Here is a 23,162-nt window from a genome sequence, read left to right on the forward strand (position 1 = left end):
ACAACTTAACACCTGATAGTAGCTTAGACATAAATACACATAAATATACACTTAGCAAAAATTTAAATACATCAAATGTTATACTAATCTTATCTTTTGTAGCTTTTTACCATTTAAGCAAATGTTGTCACACTACAGAAAACTTTTAACGCTACCAGTACGGCTGTACAGTTTATATTATTAATATACACCCACCCATCGAAGTAACACTCTAATTCACATCAGGAAAACAGAGCGCGAATCAAGTATGTTTTTTCCATAAGAGTGTATCCATATAAAAAAAATTGTTTTCCAATTAGGTAAGTGTGCTTGCTGACAAACATTTTAATCAAGTACTAATATATGTCTAAATACATTTTAAGTACATTTAAATAAATGTGGAGTAACATTTTGAGACTAAAAATAACCTAAAACTAAATTTTAAAAAATTCACCGACCACATTGTTTACATAATAGGGCTTGGGCCCATCAACATTTCTGAGTTGCAAAATAATAATGTTTTTAATATAACAGATGTATTTCAATTCTAATGAGTTGTAAAAATCCTAAACTAAATGTTTTCTATTATTAGAAAAATTATTTAACTTGTTAACGTAATTCCCGACTGTTGTTTACTAGATGTGTGTGTGCCATGATCTGGCACTAGAGTATCCTAGTAGGAACGAAGTAAACCAGACCTGAAAGCTTCTGGCTTTTCTCTCCATAACTGCTGCTGACATATTGTATGGCATAGTATAAACACTGGCTGAACACTCGGGCCGTCGTAATTATGCGCATTACTAAATCTTTTAAACCCTTCAATAAAACCTTCTGATATTTAACCAGATTAACCATAAAACATATTACAGTCAAACCTCATTATTACAAACCTGAAGGGACCATATTTGAGCACTTTGTAATAACGAGGGTTTGTATTAACCAAACTATTGCGATATCATGACAAAAAAATTGATTGAACTTTAAAGCCTATATTTACAACCATAAAGAAAATTGTATACACTGTTGGTAGTATAAGCTGGCTTCACTACATGCATAACAATTATTAAACACTGAAGAAAACAAACACAATGCAACACTTACAGAATAAATCATAATACAAACTTCAATAAACTTGCATTCATGACACATTTTCTATTCAAACATTTGGTTTAAAAAAAAAAAGCTTCAATTCTGGTTTGCACTATTTTTTTCTTATAGGCATTGTTTACCACATTACAAAGCTTATCAAAGGCCAGTACTGATCAAGTATTGGTTGAGCAGTCTGTATCCAATCTTTAACTTTGGTCGTATATACTCCTGCCGACAATATTATTGCGATCCTTAAACCGTTGTAGCCAACCATTGCTGAACTTGAAGTCTGAAATTCCTAACCTCAATGCTAGGTAGTCTGCCTTCTTCTGAATCATAGGTCCATAAATAGGCAAGTTTGCTGCATGCATTTCTTCAAACCACTGCAACAAGGTAGCTTCCATTTCTTGATGTTTTGGGCCTCTCATTCTTTTTCTTGTTGATAATTTGCACGAACTCGCAAAAGCCAATTCAATCTTTTCACAATTTTTTAGTATTGTCGACAACGACAATTGCGGGATTTTAAATTCTCTCGCAATTTCGGTTTTCGTTCTCTCTCTATTGTCTACTTCTTCGATAATTTTAACTTTAACTTGCAATGTAAGGTCGTTGTGTTTACGTTTCGCAGTCATATTACAAAACAACTCACACTCAAAATTGAGGTTAAGACACACATGCGTGAACAATGGAAAATAACAGAACTTTTTTCCATAGATTGTTTAAACTTCTACGTATGTACACTTCCGACGACTAATATTAATAAGGTATAGAGTACTTTCCTTTTCGTTTTCCGTTTACAACATGGCATCTTTTCTAGTTTAGTTACTCACATCGCCACTAGAGTTGAACTTTTCATCTTGTTTTTCGACCATTTTGCGCTGTAGGATACATACATATTATCTTTGGAGACACGTTTGTTTACATTACGGTTATGAAAACTTGATTTACTTTAGACTTCGGCTGTGAAATTCGTATTAACCGTTTACTTATACACGTTAACAGCTACCTGAGGGATAAAAACAACTTCGTAATTCATATTAACCGTATTTCGTATTAAAAGTACTGAATAACATAGGAAAGCATACGTTTTTTTCTGGGACTGTGAAAGTACTTCGCATAAACGGGAATTTCGTACAAAGCGGATTCGTATTAATGAGGTTTGACTGTAACATTTACCAGTGTGCACTGGCCGCAGTTTCAATTCATGAAATAATAAAATAACCACTTTAACTGTCATATATAAAGGCTTATCCGTAGTATAAAATAAGGGAGTCTGGTGCTAGATTCAGGCTGGGAAGCAGTCAGTGGGTCACTGACCATCTGCCATCTTGGAGTTTGGTGTCCTTGACCTTTAATATTTCTAATTTCTGGCAGAAAATGACTCAACCCAAAATTTTGAGTGACAGTTAATTTCCCACTAAGGAATCTAAAAATACCAAATTTCCTGAAATGGCTACTATCCTCAAACTCATTTAAAGAAAAATAAAAAAAACTATATAATATTATAATTAGGGATGGTGATTTTTAGTTTTTGCTAAATAGATGCTAAATTATATTTTTTCCGCTATAAAATGCTAAATCTAGACTATTCCGAGATAAATGCAAAATCAAGGTAAAAAACGTAGATTCGTCTTCACTCTACACAATTTATTTACCGATTGTATTTTGTTTCAGTTCAGTATCAAAAGAAACCATCATTTTATGGCGTATTCAGCACAAGTATATTATTGACACGTCATTCACAACTACTATTGTTCGTAAATATTGAATGTAGAATGGCCATCCGTGCCTCGCGATTGTAAACAAAGCAAAGAACAACTAGCTGGAAGATTGTCCGTCATCTTGCAGAGTACAAGTTTTTAGGCCACCATATTGCGACATCTCTGCTTCGTTGCGCTAACAATTGTAAGTCCCATTTTCTGGCTGTGTTTCATGTGAAAGCCGCGTTCTTGTGTAGTCTGTGGAATGTTGCGTGTTTACATATACGTGCATACTCGTGAATGTGTTGTATACTGTTATTTCTCGTGGTAAAAATGGGATGAAACGTCATTTCCATTCGCAATCGCATAAATGAATACAAAAGTGAACAGTTATAGGAAAGTGATACGAATATTTTAATGCGCAATTTATGTAATCGCCATCTGGAATGGAAAAAAAAAATTTACTTGAAAAGCACATTAAATCTGAGGGACATCAGACTGCAAAAAAAAAAAAAAAGATTCACTGAGAAGTCGGTAAAACGGCAAGCAGCGGTTTCTTTTTTAAAAATATACTTTTCTTCAGTAATGTAAAATGAGAGAATTGGCTAAATTGTGTTTTTTAAATGCTACAAAATGCTAAATTTCAAATTCAAAATGCTAAATGTCATTATTTTAAATGCTATAAATCACCATCTCTAATTATAATGTTTAAAAACTATTATGATGTTTATAAAAATATTATAATGTCTATAAAATATTCAACATTATGTAATTAGGGTATTCTCGATTCAATTAATAGAAATTTCACAGAGCAGCCTTCCAAAATTTATAACATTAGCAGATTATATCCTGCCACAAATACCAAGGAATAAATATGCATCTATATTGTGACGTCACTGCAAATCATATTCTCTTGTCTACTTTGGAGTATTATGTTGTTGCTCGCCACCTTGCTTCACTTATCTGCTTGAGTACTCTAGTGTACCAGATATTCAGGCGTCATAGCATACACCATCGTGTTGGCCATTTTGATAATCTGTAATATTACTAGCAAAATAAACTCCACTCTCTCCCTATTTTATTCTACTCATGTGGCTTACCTAATAAGTATACCTCTGTAGATTTCTACTGTATTATAAACATGGCTGGAGTAAGCAAGTTTAAATGCAGTTCACCAGGAAACTTTGATCTAATGCAAAAATAGCCAAATATTGTATTATGACGATATGGGAAACTCTGGCCAATTAGCATTGGCGAAGTGCAAGACACTTTACTGCATTGCTTTTTAGCTATTTTCCACTCCACGCCGCTAGATGCCACTCTATAACTAGTCTTATTCAATTAAAACACATATTATATAAAAATGTGAAACACTCCACGCCGCCAGGTTTGTTGACATCGCTTGTCTCACGTATTTCTTACCAGTTTCCTAAATTTTTCCTATTGCTTGAAAATAAATGTGCCTGGAAAGATGCTAACACTTTTTTCAGGGCAGTTTGAAAAGTAATATGTACAAATTGCTATGCATTGTGACAAAAAAAATTTCCCTTTCAGCCTCAGAAAAATAGATCGAATGCAAGCAAGATAAAAGTGTTATTCAGGGAAAACCATATTTTCTTTTGATCTTACTAACAAAAATTAAATGTATTGTAAACATAGTGTGTATGGGTTGGGAAACAAAAATATCAGTTTATTTCAAAGGGGAAATCTAATTGAGGAGACTAAAAATTTCAAGGTTCTATTATAAGTTCATTCCATCAGTTTACTAATTGTTATTTCCATATTATCAAGATTTTTAAAAAAAATATATATCTAAGAGCAATTTTGTATAATGTTAGGAATGTAATTTTTCGCAGCATTAAAAGTCACATTAATTGAAAATATATACACCATTATTTAGATTAAAACACTTTCAAGCAAACAAATTCTATTAATTCTTTAGTCTGAAACACATGTAACAAAGAGATTGAAGACAACAATACACATGCTATATTAAGCATCTTTGACAGTATTCAATATTGAATTATCAAGTTAGTAATCACATATCATATGTTCTTGTGATCGGTCGTCCTGTTTCTCCGTTCCCGGTTCCGCCGGTTCTCACCAAATTAACCGGCACTGAGAACCGTAAATATTTCCGTATCTGTACCACGAAAAGCATGACAGCTAGACAGCTAAACGTTTCCCAGTAAAAATACAGTATACTCCCGGTAAAATGCCGCAGTATATCACCGGCAATCAACACGCACACTCTTTTTTACTTCACTTTAAACCCCATGTGACAAGTGAATGGTTGGGAAATCTTTGAAAATTGCAGGCAACTCCGCCAAAGGGCAGTCTCCCCTTCCCTGTTTTCATCACTTCACTCTAGCCGCTAGCCCCCCCTAGAAAGATAACGCCGCCAGCAGGAAGTGTCAGAACGTAAACAGAGTTCTTTGTGCCGAGATTCTGAACCTTTTTTGTCCCTCTTTTCACTAGCAGATTTAAAGTAGTCCAATACTAATCATCTGTAGGTATTACCTATGACGTCTGCATCTTTACATCAGTTATAACTAGAGACCCGGAAATATTGCGACTTATGAATTTACAAAAAATCACCACACAATTAAATGGTGGAAAAGTTAAAGTTGAATATGGAAGTTAAATATTATTTAAAAGGTATTTTGACTTTGGATTCATTCGCAAATTAATTTGTAAATGGGTTTAATCCCGAATTTTTGTATCTATTCACGCATATTGACAAAGTTTTAGTTATTTAATTTTTTCTTTAATCATAAAACAAATGGAAGCGAAGACACGATAATAATGTTATGCTGAACCATGTATATATAGTACATTATATCAGATAATAAGGTACACTATAGGGATTCAGTGTTACAAATTATTTTATGCTATACCCAAAATTATGGTACTAGATGACTAGATGACACATTTTTACAGTAGCACTGGAGAGGCAGGCAGTAAGATGCAGAGATTATATATATTTATCTCGGTTGTAGGAAGCAGGAAGGAAAAAAGATAAAATATCTTGAAGCGGCTCCCCCCCCCCCTTTCTCCCCTTCCTCGCGGTGATTTAGTGTTCAAAACAAAAAGTTCCTTTATTCTGTCCACTTACCCTTGCTCTAAAAACCTTCAAGGCTATATAAAAGATACTTCTCTTTTATTCCTCCAGCGTCTACTGGCCATGTTTTTTCATCACTCCCATCCCTTTATCCAATAGGATGTTTTTTTGCTTCATATGCCCTTCTGACATGCCTGACAGCCTCAGAACTTCCACCCCAGTCAACCAAATTTTTCCCAGCCACAGATTTTCTAGCCAAATGAGAGGAAATAATAATTCCAGTATTCTGAGGGGTTAGGTTTTGCAAGACAAGGGATTATTTCATTATTTCATGGATATAAATATCTACTCACTTTTAATAAATAAGTATTAAACTTAGCTTCTCTGAAAATATTTTGTTGTAAGTAGGGTTGAGTGGGATTAATTTTTTTTATATTTATAATTGCATCTAGTGACATGAGAAACAACTATGTTCTTGGGGCTATGTGGCTTGTTTGTGGTCTAATTATGGTTAAGTGGGGTGTTGATGAGTCATGTTAAACAAAAATACCATTTATTCGGGCATACTGTATCTTTGGTGTGACTTGAAATTGTGTGGAGGATAACATAAAACTGAGAACGGAGAACCGGGAACAGATTTTTATAACTGGAACCAACCCATAACCTGGAAAAAAGTAGAACTGACACATCACTAATATATTCTATAGCATTACAGAACTTACTGATGCTACCATTTGACACAAACATAGATAACACTTTTTTTGTAAATATATGATCTTCGCTGTCTGTGATTTCTAAGGTGGTTAGAAAAAGTTTTGGGTTTGATCCCAACCTCTGCTATGATCCATATTAATTTATAAGCATCAGAGTACTTTGTGCAAAGTATACTTATTTGACAGAACTGTGGATTGTATAAAAAATATGAGTAATCGTTGCCGAGAGGTTAAGATAATTCATTATTCTCCACTTGACAGAGTTATTAATTAATGTAGTTTGTAAATGTTAGTTGTATGTATTTTTTTGTGTGTAACTATTCATTGTATTTTATTTGCAAAATAGTAACTTATACTCTTATAAGACATTGTATTTTAAATTTATTCAAATGTAATGGTTGACCTCAAAGTTTATAAAATGTTTGTGTTGACCTCAAAGTTTATAAAATGTTTGTATTGTCTCTTTATTCCACTGTTTGAGAAATAACTTGGATAACAAATTTTATGTTGAATTGTATTGTTCTATTTCCTACATTACATGTAAATAAATAATTTTTGTTAATCGTAAAGTTATTGAAGTGATGATAATCATATATATTTACTTCTTTCTACAGCATGAGACTATACCTCGTGAGTATCACAGATCATCGTCTCGAGATAAGCCAACACGTTTGCCACGTTCCAGGTCTCGCAGCTTATCACCAAAACGTCTAAGGCAAAAGGTAATTTAGATGTACAGTAAAAGCCAGATATAACACGGTTTGTTATGCCCCAGATTTGGATATACCGTGTGTGAGATTGTATTTCCAGACAAACAAAAAGATAATTGGAAATTTTTTACTACTTAAAGCCTGATTTAAAGCAGATGATTTGAGTACAGAACTAAAACCTGCAATATAAACTAACCACACTACACCAAGAAGAGAACCAGTCAAGTCGTTAAAAATAAATTTAAAGCACACCAATAAGGCTTAGTATATGTCTGTAAAGCAACGCACAACATGAGAATGAAAGTTGTTAGTTTGTCCAGCTTCCTTAAAAACACTGCCGGGAAATAAAGTTTTTTTAAAAAATTTTAGTGTGATATTTTAGTCAATTTATTTCAGGTTTTTTTTTTGAAAGGGTAATATCATGGCATGCAAAGCCATTTGTTCTACCGCCCATTGAGCTATCTGCAATGTTTCAAAACATTATCAGTAGCAGTCTCTGAATTTGTGTGGTTTTTAACAACCCACTTTTAAGATCTCATAAGTCGCATGATTCAACCAAGTTAAAAAACACTATTTCATAAAACATTAGCTGTTTCAGTCAACTTTTTGATGCCCTTAAATGCATCCAGCCTGTTTGTATGTAAAGCTCTTTTTTTTTTTAAAATCTTTATTAATGTTTGAAATCTTGTATCACTGCACTATAGGTCGTAGCATTTTTAACCGATAAAGATAAAGCTGCCAACATTTTGTCGGCTTATAGTCCCATGAACTGTACCAATTTGTCAACTATCTTACAATTTTTTTTATCCTTTTTGATGGCTCCCAGGGCCTTTGAAGATGGTTTGTCAATTAGACTATTCTGCTGACATCCAAAAATCAAAGTGTTTTGATGAAACCTTCTTTAAGGCCACTGAATTATTCACAATCACTTTTAAAACTGTATATGTGCATATAGAATGAGTTTAGTTGTAATGACACCTTGAATATTACATGCACACTTTTGTCTAATTATATTCCCTCTTATTACTCATTCTGAACAGGTGGCGCAATGGTGAAAAATTGGATGTACATTTGAGTAACCAGAGTTCAAGTCCTGGTCAAGTCATACTGTTTTCAGTTTTCATTGGTTTTCTGAAATCACTCATTGCAAATGCTGGGTTGGCCAAATTTCTTCTTTGATATCTTTGGACTTTGACGTTGAGTGTGCTCGTCTTATTAATCTTTTCTTGAAGAAACAATGAAAAATTCTATCATTCCTTGCACATCTACAAAACATTTCTCAACACTTTATTATTAGAGACAATGGAGAATAGTGTTAATAATTGTACTTGATAACTTTTAAAAAAGATATATACCATTTATTAGCATTAATAAATTTTTTAATCATGTCAAGATGGGTCATTGTTTTATATATTTCACAGACTTTTTTTTCGTTTAATATGAATGTTAAAATGCTTACAGATAATAATATTCTTATCCCTCATAAAGATTTTCTGATATTATTCTGCACATTTTGTAATGTGGAGAAGTTAAAACATTAATCTGAATCAAGGTTTACTCTACTACAGTTTAGAAAGAAAACTGATTTTCTTATGGGTTAGTTTGCCACAGGGAATATTTTGTCTGCTAGGTGTGTGGTTGTTTCTGTGACATATTTGCTGTACGTAAATGGGAAAGTCATGAATCAATTTGGGCCTCTGCAAATATTCAGTTTTTTGAATATGAATACAGTAGAATCCCGCTGATGCGACCCCTCACGGTTTCCGGAAAAACGGACTTATAAACGGAATGGTCGCAATAGAGAATTCGGGGTGTCGCCGCATCGTCGGATACATACACGTGAATGCCGCTCAGGCAGTGTCTAGCCGAGCTCGGCGCGTCCACTATCGCACAAAAAGCAGTCTCAGCTGTCATGTTATCTTACCCTTCCCCCCCCCCCCCCTATGCTCGAAAAGCTGCTGTGGTAGCTTCTGCGATAGCGTAAGAAACACGTCCGGCCAGGCTGGTGGTAGCGGCGGCTTGACGTCATACGTGACATGACGCTTACCTCTCCATCCCCCGCTAATTCTTCAAGGTTAATCCCTCCCAGAGCCACAATCAATGTAAAAACACCTTCCCCTCCTTTTCTAACTAACATTTCAACATATTCCCTCCCTTATTTCAACCTTCTGCGTGAGAAACTGTCAGCATCCTCCTCCCCTCCCACACCGCGTGCGACAAAAGCCAGGTTGTATAGTCCATTCTCGGTAAAATAAATATTTCTATGGGCTTATACGACTGTCCTTCGCCGTTAATAAATACATTATAAGTTATTATGATACAATTTGTTTATTAGTCACACAGCAGTTTCTGCTGAAAAATCACTAATACCTCGAATTTTATTTAATAGAAAAATTTAGCAGGGCCGTAAATATATTTATTTTGCTGCAAAGTTACTTTTCCATCTGCATTCTATCGTGTTTTTTCTTTATTTTTTTTACGCTGTGAAGGGACGTGGAAAAGATAATTGCTTGAGCTGTCAAAATTAACATCGCTGACAGCAAAGGCGGGAGCGCATCCTGTCGGTCTGTCGCTGTGATTATCTACTCCAAAAACATGTCACAGCATTTCAGGATAGCATTGTTCTTATATCTTTCGTTTATAGCCGAATGTTTTCTACCTGATCCACACAAGTCCCTTCGCCACGTTTTGAACGAAAATAACCACCAGCCGGCTAGCATAGCCGAACTCGCATGACGCGAATTCACTTGGCGCATGTATTAAATACTTTTATCGGAACCCATTGGTATGCGAGTCCGAGGTGTATAGCATAATTCCACACATTTTTTTTTTGTTTATCTGCGCATGTGTGAAGTCAGCGATGTTATAGAAAAAATAGCCGAGAACCAAACACCTGGCGACGTCGTTAACACAGTGAACACAGCTTTGTGTGGCCAGTGACACCTGAGATGCAGCTGGCAAGATCACACTAACCAGTCGCAAGACAAAGGCACGGGACCGGGACGGCAAAAGACGCGCGCGTAGATGCTATCAGGTAGCGTGGATAGTCTAAAGGGGTGGTATCTATTTTTAGTAGTCTTTTGTATGCCTGCCTGCTTACAGTACAGCGCTCGCCAAGATAAACGTGAACACATAGCGCCCAACAAAGTGTAACAGACTTGTTTTTCAGCCGATTTTACTCAAATTTTCGACTTTCTCTGCTCAAATTTTTCACGGTTTCTCAAATAACGGTCGTATAAACGGAATGGATGCATCAGAGGGGGGTCGCATCGGCGGGATTCTACTGTATAAATAGTTTATTGTTCGTTTGACTTTGAGTACTAACTCTTTCAAATAACAAATATTTAATTGGTAATCAATATTCGACACAGCATACCATGTGAGTTTGTTGTTTACCAACATTCACTCATAAGGTTAAGTCATTGGTGCGCTATAAATACCCAGTTTAGGTGTTTTAATAGGATGCAAATCAAAAACATGAACAGTTCTCTGAGTTTTAAACAGACAAGTATTAAAAGTTATTTCACTATGTCTTGTAAAACAGTAGTGGAAAATATTGCATGGACATTTCAAAACACAGACTATTTGTGGCATTTTAAACATGAAAACAAACTATTTAGTGTTGGGCCGATTCCTAAAATATATCGATTCCGATTCCATTTTCGATTCTTAAATTAAAGGGTCGAATCCGATTCCGATTCCTTAATTTTTATCTGACAATGTTCAACAGAGTAATATACTCAGAAAAATGGGTTGTTTATGATTTTAAAAATGTAATTGCGTTGTGTTTCATTTTCTGTGCAGGAATTAACATTTTATACAGCTTATATAATGTTAAAAAGTATATTCATTACCATCAAGTTACGCTACCTTGAATTTCTAGCACAATTTGGCCTTTTAACCTTGCATATAGTTAGACAAAACACGTGTTCAAACACTGCCAATAATCAAAGATGTCTTATGATGTAAATTGTAAATAATGTTATAACTTAACCAACTTTAGATACCTTACATTAATTGTAAAAAAAAAAGAGGTTTTTACGGTTAGGTTAAGAATTTTATTTTCAAGCACAACTAAATAATGATCCAAATAAAATGTCAATATAACCTCGTTTATTCATATTTCAAGGGACCAGGGCGAAAAAAAATAAAAAGTGGGAAATGTAAAAATAAAATGTTATTATCTCATGATGGAAATGACAAGAAACAAATATGCACCACACTAAAATAAAATGTCAGAGATGCTTACGTTTTAATATATTACCTAGAACTTAATTATCTCACTTGGTGAAAAGAATAAATCCATCCAGTCTTGCAGTTCTTCACAACAGTAAAGAGAAAATAAATTTTCGGTTCTTGAGTAAGAAAGTTCTGTGGATGTTTTAGCATCTCAAAATTTCCACATTTTATGGTGAGATTTTCTTACATAAAATATTTAAACTCTTCAAATAATTGCGTGTGAACATATAATTCATTTCAGAAATTTATCGGAAACAATTCTGTTAAACTAACACAACTACTTTCAAAAGATAGTTTATGTTTGGTAATAAAAATTTACGAACGTTTCAGCAGCAATGTTTGGAAATTTAGATTAGCCAACTGCCTTTCCAAAATATATCTAACGTAAAACGAGCATCGCTGAACACGCACAAGAACGCCGATTTACAGCAATTTGGTTATGTTGCTTTTACACTTATTTTAATATGGTCGCAATAATCCACTGTGAATTTGGGTAAAATCTCATTCAAAAATTATTTCATTTTAATTCTCTAAAGTTTAAAGTGCAGAGATGTGAAACATCTTAATTTTCACGTTCACGTCACCAAAGATTTGGTTCATGGCCGTATGGTTTACCATGGAAGGTAGCACAAATAAAAAAAAAATTAGGTTGTTTACAATGGCAAATGTAGCTGCCATGATCAAATAGTTAACGTTTACATTATTTTACTTGCCGTTTACATTTACATAATTTTCTTTTAACATTTATGGTTTTGTCTAATTATTTTTGAAGGTTTACTATTAAATGCAGTGCTGCTGCAACGTAATTTCCGAAAAATGCTTTCGCTTAAAGCGGGAAAGTAGATACTGCATTTGTACTGTATGAAAAATGGCGGTGCAAGTAAATAAATACGTTAATCACCGTAATTCGTAAATCAGTACGTAAAAAAAGATTGTATTATGTAGTTTAAAAATTATATTTGCATGCATTTTAATATTTTCTTACATTGCGTGGGAGATGTATTTTGCAAACTTAAAAACAATGCAGGAATCGGTCATGGTCGATTCCAAAACCATTGTATTCTGAATCCCACGATTATACTGGAATCGGTGGAACCGACCGATTCCGGAATCGGAATCGACCCATCACTAAAACTATTATTTGTATTTGTTTCATCACACATACTTGTAGCAGGAAAAATAAATTTCAACAACCATAGACAACGACACAAACGTGGACAACCCTTTGAGATGGCCAATAAAATAAGTGTATATGATAGTTTCAAGGGCGTGTAAATCAATTGTTATAATTGATCTAACACCATGCACTACTGTGGCAGCCTACTTACTGTGTGTATATATGACAAAACAGATGTTGCAATTCAAAAAGTAAATAAACAAAGGTAAATAGTGGTTTGGGATTTCAGAGAAAATTAGCAGAAAATGCATTTGTATTATTGCTGAAGTAAAATGCAGATTACCTGGTTGCCGTAATAATGAAAATCTGTCAATTACTACGGTTCAAACATGTAAATATGAGCTCTTTTAACCTATTTCACAAATACACAATTTAAAAAAAAAAAATCACATTTTTTGTAAACACGATGGGATTTTGCTGTATTTTGCAGTTTGCAAACATTTTGTTGATTACTATTGAGAGTAGCCAGTTCTGGTAAATAAGACAAAAAATTAAGTGAAAGGTTGGTTAGTTTATGTTATGTTAGGTTAGCTGCATAAAGATACATTTTTTAAAAAAATTTAAATTTTTGAGAGAAAAAAATTGTGTTTGATTATTGTAGCTAACTTCATCTAACCAACCTTTCACTTCAATATTAATGTCTAATTTCTCAGAAGGTACTATACTCCATTTTTCTCTACATATGTTTTACATGACATGAAAAAATTTATTTTTGTCATTTCAATTCTCATCCTTAATGTTTGAATTCAATATTTGTTTTCGAGAATAATTTGTATTTGTGTTAAATTCAAATTAAAAAAAAATTGATATTTGCATGGGCTTATGAATAATACTAAGTTAATGCTGCAAAATTTTGGTTTTACACATAAGGGGTTTAAATAATAAAAATATTAACAATTTTTTCATCTCCATCCTTCAAAAGCTAACTTAAATGCTTGAAATCACCATTTTAGTTTTTAAATTTATCAATCGCATGACTAAGTTAGGGCCTTAAATAGTTTTGTGAAATGGGGTTTGAATTAATTGAGTTGGTTTGCAGCCTTGATACAGGGATAATAATTCTCACTCTGTAACTATTTAAACCTAAATCATTAAGGTGGCACTGTTTGGAACAGCTTTAAAACATTACACGTGACTGCAAACATATGTGAAAAAATGTTGAAGCGGGATGTAATTGGTTATTATAACAATAATTGGTAATGTACAGCAAAGGAGCTGAAACCACCTGCTTCATTATATTTAAAAGTAAGGATGGCTGTAGACAAGTGTACTTTCATTTTGTAAATTGTTACAAGTCCCATAAGAAAGATCATTTAATGGCAAAAGTAAACATGTGAGGTATTACAAAGATTCACAGATCCTTGTGGACACAGTAACAAAAAACAAATGATGATTTTTACAGAATCAGAACATTTTTCTGGTGGCAAAATATACTAGTGTGCCAAACTTAACCTGTAGTAAAATTAAGGCCCTGCCACGTGTTACTCCCAATATTGAAATTTGTTTGGCCCATGCTACTCATGAAGTCACTCCGACATGCAGTGCCGCCATGTGCTGTGATGCTACGAATGAGATATCAAACTTTTATCTTCGGGCCGGTAGTCGGTCAGCAGCAGACCAGCAAGGAGAACGTGATTTATTATTTTTTTTTACGTGAGCCAATCGTATTCATAATAATTTTACGCAGGTTCAGTTTTCAGTTTAGTGTATCTATTAAGTTTCTACAAAAATATTCGACAAGCCATTTTATAAAACAATACAGTGCTAAAATGACACCAAATTAAATGTGCGTAGAAATATTTCTTCTTAGCTTGCATTCTGTGATGCCACCACTGATATACAGCAAGTATAGCCATGTAGCAATCTCCACATGTAAAAATAAAAATGAGAGAAAAATGCACCAAATATTTACAAATACATTTTTTGTATTATTGATTATACACAAGCAATTACAATGAATGACGTGCTATGCAATAATTGAGGTTGAACTGGTATGTAACATAATAAATAAGTTTTTTTAAAAACTCAATTTATGACAAATGAATGTTTGTAGTCTGTTCATAACATGGAAACATGTTTGGTTTCATTTCTCTCCATCTCTTGCATTATTGAAAAACTTAACAAATGTTCACAATTTTTTTTTTATTTTTCATTAATACAGGTTGAAAAGTGTTAGAACATTAATGACACTGAGACATTACGAAGTAAGTAGCACTTGTGTTGCATTTAGTTATTAATTACTGTGTGATTTATTAAAATTAACATCACAAATGCACATAGGCCAAGTGCCAGCATAGCACAGAATTCATTGTAGCATGTAAACACGTTGGGATTAGCACTACCCTGGCAGCAGCACATTAGCATCATTTAGCTTCGTCCCATTGTAGCAAAGCTGAATACATGCTTGCTTTAAGTAGTGATGACAATGTTATAGATGCATGCAAGCTTGGTTTGTTAAGACATGTTGCACAAATCGTACAACTTGGATAGATTATGATGCCATGACTTCTGACCTCATCTTTCTATGGTACTCAATATACAGTAAAACCTCAGTATAACAAACATGAAGGGACTAATATTATGTGTGTTTGTTATAGTGAGGTTTCTTTATAGTGAGGTGAACCAACGAACAAATGATTTGATACAAAGGGTTTTTTCTGTAGCCATCATTATTTAAAAAAAAAACAGAAGTAATAGTAGGTACTCAGTATATAGATACAGTATACACAAAGTACTTACCTACTTTTTAATACATGCTACAGAGTCCTTGAGCAGAGCAAATGAAGATTAAGCAAACCAATCCGATTTGATTACAGTACATAAGTACAATAATGTATGTTACGTAATAATGCCGTTGGGAATGAATTGTTGACAGCGTTGAAATTGGGAAGGCCAAATCTTTTAGCTATTTCTGCTTTTTTACCTCCCTGATATACTGTGTGTAGATTTTCTAGTTTTGTTGTAAGAGAAATTGCTTTCTTTTTTTTTTTTTATCCATTTTCGAACACTAACAATAAATTACTGAAAGTTAAGTCTCATTTATTACCGCACGAGATTTGTCCAACCATAACCTATTTACTAGCGAAAAAATTTAACCCAGAAAAACTTAACCTCTAAACAAGTTAAATAACTGGTTAAACAATTTATTTCCCCCTACAACATGGAACATAAACAACTTTCTAAACCTACAGATTTTAATTAAGAAACACTTCCACAGAATCTATATCGGTTATTGTCATTCATTGCAACACGGATAAACGATCACAAATTTTCACAGAATGAGGATGTAAATTGTTCACGTGATGAAATTTTCTAGGCAGTTTCGGAAGATCGATTAATCAAAGTAAGATAGCTTATGTTGGTAGTCAAAGTGCGTTTCAGTACGTCCGTAACTCTTACTTCTATGGCCAATCAGTTGTAAGATGGCGGCAGTATTGTTTACTTGCCTAAGCGTAATTTATTTACGAAGCAAAATTGAAAATTTATGACAATCCTACAAAAATATTTTGAAGATTTTTCCGTTTTACTTTCGCTGTAGCAGGTGTTTTTGGCGTTGCATACAAAAAATGCTTCATTATTTAGAGGTATAAATACATAGGATTACATAGCGATTTGGCGGAACTTAACAGTTGCTTCGTTATATCGAGGATTTCGTTATAAAGGAGTTCGTTGTGCGAGGTTTTACTGTATCTCTTACAGAAGAGTGCATCTTTTACTGTGTTATAAGTCTATGAGACATGACGATATCACTAATCATGTTGGTAATGGAAACTAGTGTAGAGAACAATTACCAGAAAATCACCACATGGTTCATGTTGTGGGCTCTCCTTGACTCACGAGTGAGAATCCACATTCTCAACACGTGGCTGGTAGTATTACAAAATTCCAAATAATGAATATTTTAAAAAATAAAATTTGCTTTTAAAATTATTTTTTCAAATTTTTCTCAACCCTGTTAAGCAAATAAAATAGGAACACAGAGTTAAACAAAAGTTTGAAAATCTAAGTGTGCTGCAATACATATTAAGTATCAAGTTATATGTTAAGATGTCACCTATTATTTTCTTTGAAATATGCTTAAAACTTTTGCCAAAAAAAGGCTATCTACAGTGAGCTAAAAATCTTAAAAAATAAACTATACTCAAAATAGTATATATAAAAAGGCTAACTAATAAAGAGTTACAAAGTTTAAAATGTGTATTAAACATATCAAAAACATTTATGCATCCTAGCAGCAATATTAATTCAGTTTTAAAGCCAAGCATAATACACTCATAAATGACTTCAACATAATTTCTTTCAGTCTATCATAGTTCTTTACAAGCTCAATTTTCAAAACTTCACGCGAAGGCTAAAATATGCAAATTTTTGCGGGGGGAACACATTTACTTTTTTAGTATAATGGCCATATTTTCACAAAATATTGCATGCACAATCCAACTGCACAATCAAACTGCTGGGCAGCTCCAACCAATATTAGATTTCCATTTAAACTCAACAATAATGCCATTTGCTTGGGATAAAAAAATTACGTCTTTCGTACAGCATAAGATATGAAAAGTATGTAAATGCAACGAGAAATCTGTGGAACTAGGTTAAACACTGAAGGGTCACTACAATGATTGGCTTCCATCAAATAAATTATTTCATTAAGAGTTTCTACCCATGAGGCACAAGAGGGCATAAAATTTAAATTTGGGCTCGTCGCTTACTTGGGAGTCTGAAACGCACCAGGTATAGCGGCCTAAAACTATTAGGCCACTCATGCAGAATAGTCACTACCATCATCTTCATACTGCATACTCAAGATGCAGTTGCAAAAGTTCACGATCACCAAGCTTACGAGTTCAAGTCGTCAGTCCATCCACAATGATAGCCCGCGCGCACACCTTTCTCTCAGTTCGGCTGCCATATAGTTGAACACAAAGTGGCTGGCTCCATTGATCAGCTGGTCTCGCATGACGTTATTTGTTCTTGTGCGCTGCAATCAATTTCCAAGAAACAAAAGCACACTCGTATCTGTTTTGAATGCAAATTATTCGTAACATCCCCAACCAACACCCACTAAAGTTTCAGTTCTTTAATCAATCATTTTTATTATTTTAGCCTTTTTTAAAAACACATTAAATTAATAAACTGAGATAAAAAAAAAATCACAAAATGTTGAAACAAAACAATAGCTAAATTAACCAACAGTAATTAATTAAATTTATCTAAAGAAAATCATTTTAAAGTTATGTGATACTTTAAACTAAACTTTTGAAATAATAAACAAAAAATTCTATTAGCATCAGAACATGAGTGCCAGTGTGGACTGGCCACACCGTGCGACATTTGTAAGAATGTCAAGTACCTGTAGTCTGTGTGCTTTACTTCACACTCCCCTTAAAACAAATAAAAAATAGTGCAGCCTGTTTTTTTTTTACATCTTAATAGCAAACATACTCCGTTTGTCTGTGAGATGAGAAAATCTATGGTGTTTTGGAGTCATGATTAGTCCTAAGTGGCAGACATAAAATAATTTAATTATACATATACATATGTCCTAGACAAACTACAATGTGCAAATATAAGGTGAGTCCGGTCACTGAAAGTCTACAAGTCAGGGTTGTTTCTTCCTAAATGTGAAAAGATACTTTTGTTGAACAATTTTGAAAACTGTCAAGAATATTTAGCATTTTATACAGGATATATGTACAAGGGAATGATACTTTAAACTAAATCAGCTGGAAAAAAGCATATATTTAGAATATTAACGTATTATATTATTTGTGTTGTAAATTAGCAAAAATTAGCATCTTAAGTGTAAATTAACAAAAAAAAAATTGCATCTATAGAAAGAGGCTAATTTTTCCGGCCCCTAATAATATATGAATGCTTTCTTTGCAATTAATGTATATACCACATAACTGATGAAAAAATCAAAAGATCAAAGCTCTTTTTTTTTGTTTCTCATACAAAATATAATCAAGAATGTGCAATTATTAATAGTTTAGAATTTACAAATGTAAAACATAATAATTGACCCATCATATTTTGGGATTAAGCATATTCTGCATTAAATAACTTTTATGCCTCACATTTTTTTTCCAACATAATATTATGTGACTTAGATATTCACAATATCTTGTTGGCTTTTAATTTTACAGTATTCACAAAGTTTGTCACGAACACCATCTCCTTTCAAGAAGAGTGAATATGAGACTGAAGTTAGTGAAGAGAAGAAGAAAAGTAATGATATAAGGTAATTATTAATTGTATTTGTCTTCTTTTTTGTTGTGATATAAAAATAGTATTAACTTATCAAAGCACTGCTTTACTTTCTTCTTCAATATTTTTGTCTATGTTGCTTTATATTGATATATGCATCACCATGTAACTTATCATTCAGATGCTTATTATTACACTTATGCATACCTGCCAACCCTCCCACCATAGGTGGGAGACTCTTGATTTTACATGTAATCTCCCATCCTTCCAATTAGACATTCAAATCTCCTACTTTTGTGTTTTAGAGTTACTCTTGTGATTTGTAGTTTTTATGTCGTACATTAATAGGTATTATGCTGTTTGTACCATAACCTGAGACTATGTGATACAACATATGTAGGTATTATAGCGTGAACCATAACTTGTAATTACAGTTTTTATTTGCTTTCTTCACGGGTAATTTTTGCATAAAACTTGGGGCTAAGCGCATATCTCTGAGGTACGATAGTTAGTAGTGACAATAATTTAGAGAGTGTTTTTGATACATACTCATCATTCATGTTCCTCATACAATCAGAAAATGTTTCCTACAATATATAAGATGACGTCAACATTGTGCATGGTTTGGCAGTGTTTTATTATGGCATGGTTGTGAAATTGGTTCCACTGGTTGTATTTTTGCACCTTTTTTATATTTACTCTAAAATCGGCCGATAATGCTATATAGTAGGCGTTAAGTAAATTTAAGTATCTTGCTGTGTACAAGAAGACATTCAGTGATGAATTTCCGGGCATTTTACCATTGAGAAAAGATGAACATGCTGCGTTTTGTTTTTTGCGTAGTTGTGAATTTTCCGTCTTGCATGACGGAAAGTTTGATATTGTGAAGCTTATAAACATGAAAAAACATGCAGACAATATTAAATACATAGCATCATATAAGAAATGGATATTTTTCGCAACACAAATTACAAAGAAGAGAGAGTTACTAAAGCAGTGTGTTTATTCACAAATTTTATTTTAGAACATAATTTTCCCTTAAGCTGTGCTTATCTGGTTCACTCTATAAAAATATGTTTCCAGATGGTGAAATCGCCAAAAAAAAATGGTTGTGCTCACATAAAAAGTGTGCTATTGTGAAAAAAATAGAAAAATCAGAAGGAAAAACTTGTTTTATTACTGCAGCAAAATATATAGGCTATTTTCATTAGCCACTAATGGTAGCAATGATAGCGATGAAAAGCTATATCCTGTTGTTGCTACATAATGAGACACTAATAATTGAGAGTTCTGTGTTGTGTGATTTTGTATTGAATGGTGATTCTACAGGTTTAAAATTTTCAAGCCTTGTATTGGATTCGTTAAAATCATGGAACATTCCTCCCAAAAGTGCATTCTGTAAGCGTAAGTGGAACTGTCTTTTAAGTGGTAAGGCCATTGAACTTTAGGGAAAAAAAAAGACAATCTAGAACCAATGTATGGTTAAAGTGAGTGAGCACATTTTTTTTATTTGGTTTCGTATGATTTACATTTTATACCCGTAACTCCCCAACCTCATTGCCCTTTCTATGCTCATTTATTTAGTGAAAACCCATTTTTTCATTCTCAGTATTTACTATTTATTTTTACAGCAATTAACATTTTCTTTAGGTCCCGTTTACATGTCATTAAATGTAATGCAATACTTCCCCTCAAATTACTTTCTTCCCAATATTCATGTCTCGTATACAACATAAAAACTAGTTTTTATTTACGTAGATGTTCTCGCTCAATATGATTCCCCATCAAATACAATCAAATGTTTCGGTTCTGCCATTTTCTCCACGAGATGTACGTTATTATTTCTCATGTTGAAGTTGTCCAAAAACTTGTTTTCAGTTTAAAACTGTTTCTGATGTGTAAATAACATCATAGCTCTCGGTATATGGCATTTGGCGGAAGTAATTTTACCTCTCTGTACATGGCATTTGATAGGAATAATTTTGTGAATGCATCAGAAGCCTCATGGAATGGAAATGTGTCCCTAAACACGATGCTGAAGTCATCAAGATGGCAGACCCACGTGTAGCAACATAAACTCATATATAGTCACTTTCGTAAACATTAGGGTACATACCAAATGTATTGGTATGCCAAATGAAACTTTATGATAGTGAAACAACCCTGGAATATACAGTAAACTCTCGATTATCCGTGTTAATTGGGACCTTCCGATGCCCGGATAATTGAATGCCCATAAAAAAAACCCGGATAATCCGTTTCACCACTTAAAAATGATGTATTTACTGGCAAAACGGTGTCTCTTCAGTAGAATTCTATGAGTACAAGCAAAGGCTTTGTATACCGTGTCCCAGCTTATTGGACCGTAAACAATACTGGCACTGTGTTGCCGCCCTCCTTCTCTTGCCCCCTTTATTGCTACGGGAGGCGGCAGTCCCAACTCAGCATCTCCCTCCACCCTTTTAACGATCTAAACCAAACATACAATGCATTGTCAACATCTGCGTGTGTAGATGTTTTCATGCTTTTACGTTTAGAAGGCTTTGCCACACTGTCTGATCTACTAGCAAACTGCAAAAGTTTTTCTTCACTTTTATTAATGTCTCGCACGGTTTGGATTCCAATTTCATATTCCTGTGCTAATTTCGCGGCAGTTTCTCCTTTTTTTTAACCTGTCCACAACTTCTAACTTCTCTGCTATTGTCAGCACTTTACATTTCCTTTTACCAGACATGATTACAAAAACAAATATGCCTGGGAGAACTGATGTAAATAACTGTGTGAAAAATGCCTCTTCCAGCCGTCAGGAGTGTGGGAAGGTAAAAGAGGTAGAGGGACCTTTTTTTTTTTTTTTTTTTTTTTTTTAGCGTGGCAGGGCGCTGTGAAAAGAACGCTTGAAAAGAAAATGAAAAAGGGCCGGGGGGGGGGGGGGGGGAGTTGAGCCGGAAGCAGCAGTCAAGGCATTCCTTTTTGGTTTAAAGTGTGACAAATTGACGGGTGAGGGTGGCGGGGGAAGGAGGGTCTGAAGGGTCAGGTAAATAGCTTTCTGACACAGCAGTAAAAAATAAAAAGAGAGAAAAAAAAAGTGCAGCGCAGTCGCAGCGTAGCTACACCCCGTCATTTTTTTTTACAACTTCATAAAAAAATCAAGCACGGATAACCCGAAAACCGGATAATCGAGAGTTTACTGTGTTTGGTAAACTAAAATAGTCATAGTAAAAAGTAATCACAAGTTTTAAAATATGTAAGAAGACTGGCTTTACACTGTTGATAATATGTAGTCTCCTTCCAATGCTCCAATAGTGTCGGCAGCGAAGTGGTAGTTTGTGCAGTTTATAAGCTCAAGTGGCAATTCTTGACATGGTTAACATGTCACTGCAAAAAATTTTTACTTTTTTTTGAGAAACAAATATACAAATATACAAATTGTGCTTCAAGCAAATATGTATTAATACATTTTATTTCTTTTCTTATTGCTATAATATTATTAAATACATATCTCTGTCTATTGGATTGGTTATTAAATGCTTTTATAATGTTTATTTTTACTTAAAATAAAATAATATGTTTACAAGTAATTGAAACAAAAAATTAATTCTCTAATTAAAACATATATGTTCATGGAGTAAATGAATGGCCATGAATTATGAATGAAAAAGTTAACTCTTTATATTAATGCCACTTCTGTTAGTCTAAATAAAAATGTGAGATAGTTTTCTTTCACTTTAAATTTAGGTTGCCAACTTTGTTATATTTTTTTGCAAGTGAAGTGCAGACGATAAAATTTCAGCAAATCATTCACCAGGTTACATAATTTTAAAACAAACAGCTGAAATTTTCATATATAATCAGTATTTGGTTAAATGGACAGCAACATGTTTATCCTACCCCAATACACTTGCTTTGGTTGGCAACTGCATTGACTGATTTTCTGTTAGCATTCTAGGTATTGTGTGTATGGAGTAACTAATTATTTCTTCTCATATGCTAAACAAACTTTTATTCCTACTTTTTTACCCAAGGTTACAGAATGTACCGTATGGGTCACACCATTAATTTTGGGTAAAAAAATCTTAACATTTTTACCATAAGGGTCGCCCGTGCGTGAGTAGCATCACCATATATCCACTAGAGTTCCGTGGATACAAGTGAAGTTTTGCCTTTCACAGCTTATTGGCGTGTAAGACATACGACAATGGGGTTGACACTAGGCTCTTCTTTGTCTGTTTACTATGGGAGGGTGTGAGATCCCCCTCCCCCCTACTATATTTAAGCATTTCCCAA

At 33.7% G+C, this 23,162-nt stretch overlaps 1 protein-coding gene across 2 annotated transcripts in view; it reads left to right on the forward strand.

The window, feature by feature from the left end:
• The window catches only part of LOC134529502 (serine/arginine repetitive matrix protein 1-like), a 155,697-nt gene that overhangs the window by 76,459 nt on the left and 56,076 nt on the right, over nt 1-23,162 (forward strand). For both annotated transcript variants that reach the window (XM_063363651.1, XM_063363652.1), the window contains exons 13-14: nt 7,157-7,264; nt 18,818-18,912. In XM_063363651.1, coding sequence (XP_063219721.1) covers nt 7,157-7,264; nt 18,818-18,912 — 203 coding nt within the window. The remainder of the gene's footprint in view (nt 1-7,156; nt 7,265-18,817; nt 18,913-23,162) is intronic.

The sequence above is a fragment of the Bacillus rossius genome, chromosome 2 (genome assembly GCF_032445375.1).
Source record: "Bacillus rossius redtenbacheri isolate Brsri chromosome 2, Brsri_v3, whole genome shotgun sequence".
In the NCBI taxonomy this organism is placed as follows: Eukaryota; Metazoa; Arthropoda; class Insecta; order Phasmatodea; family Bacillidae; genus Bacillus; species Bacillus rossius.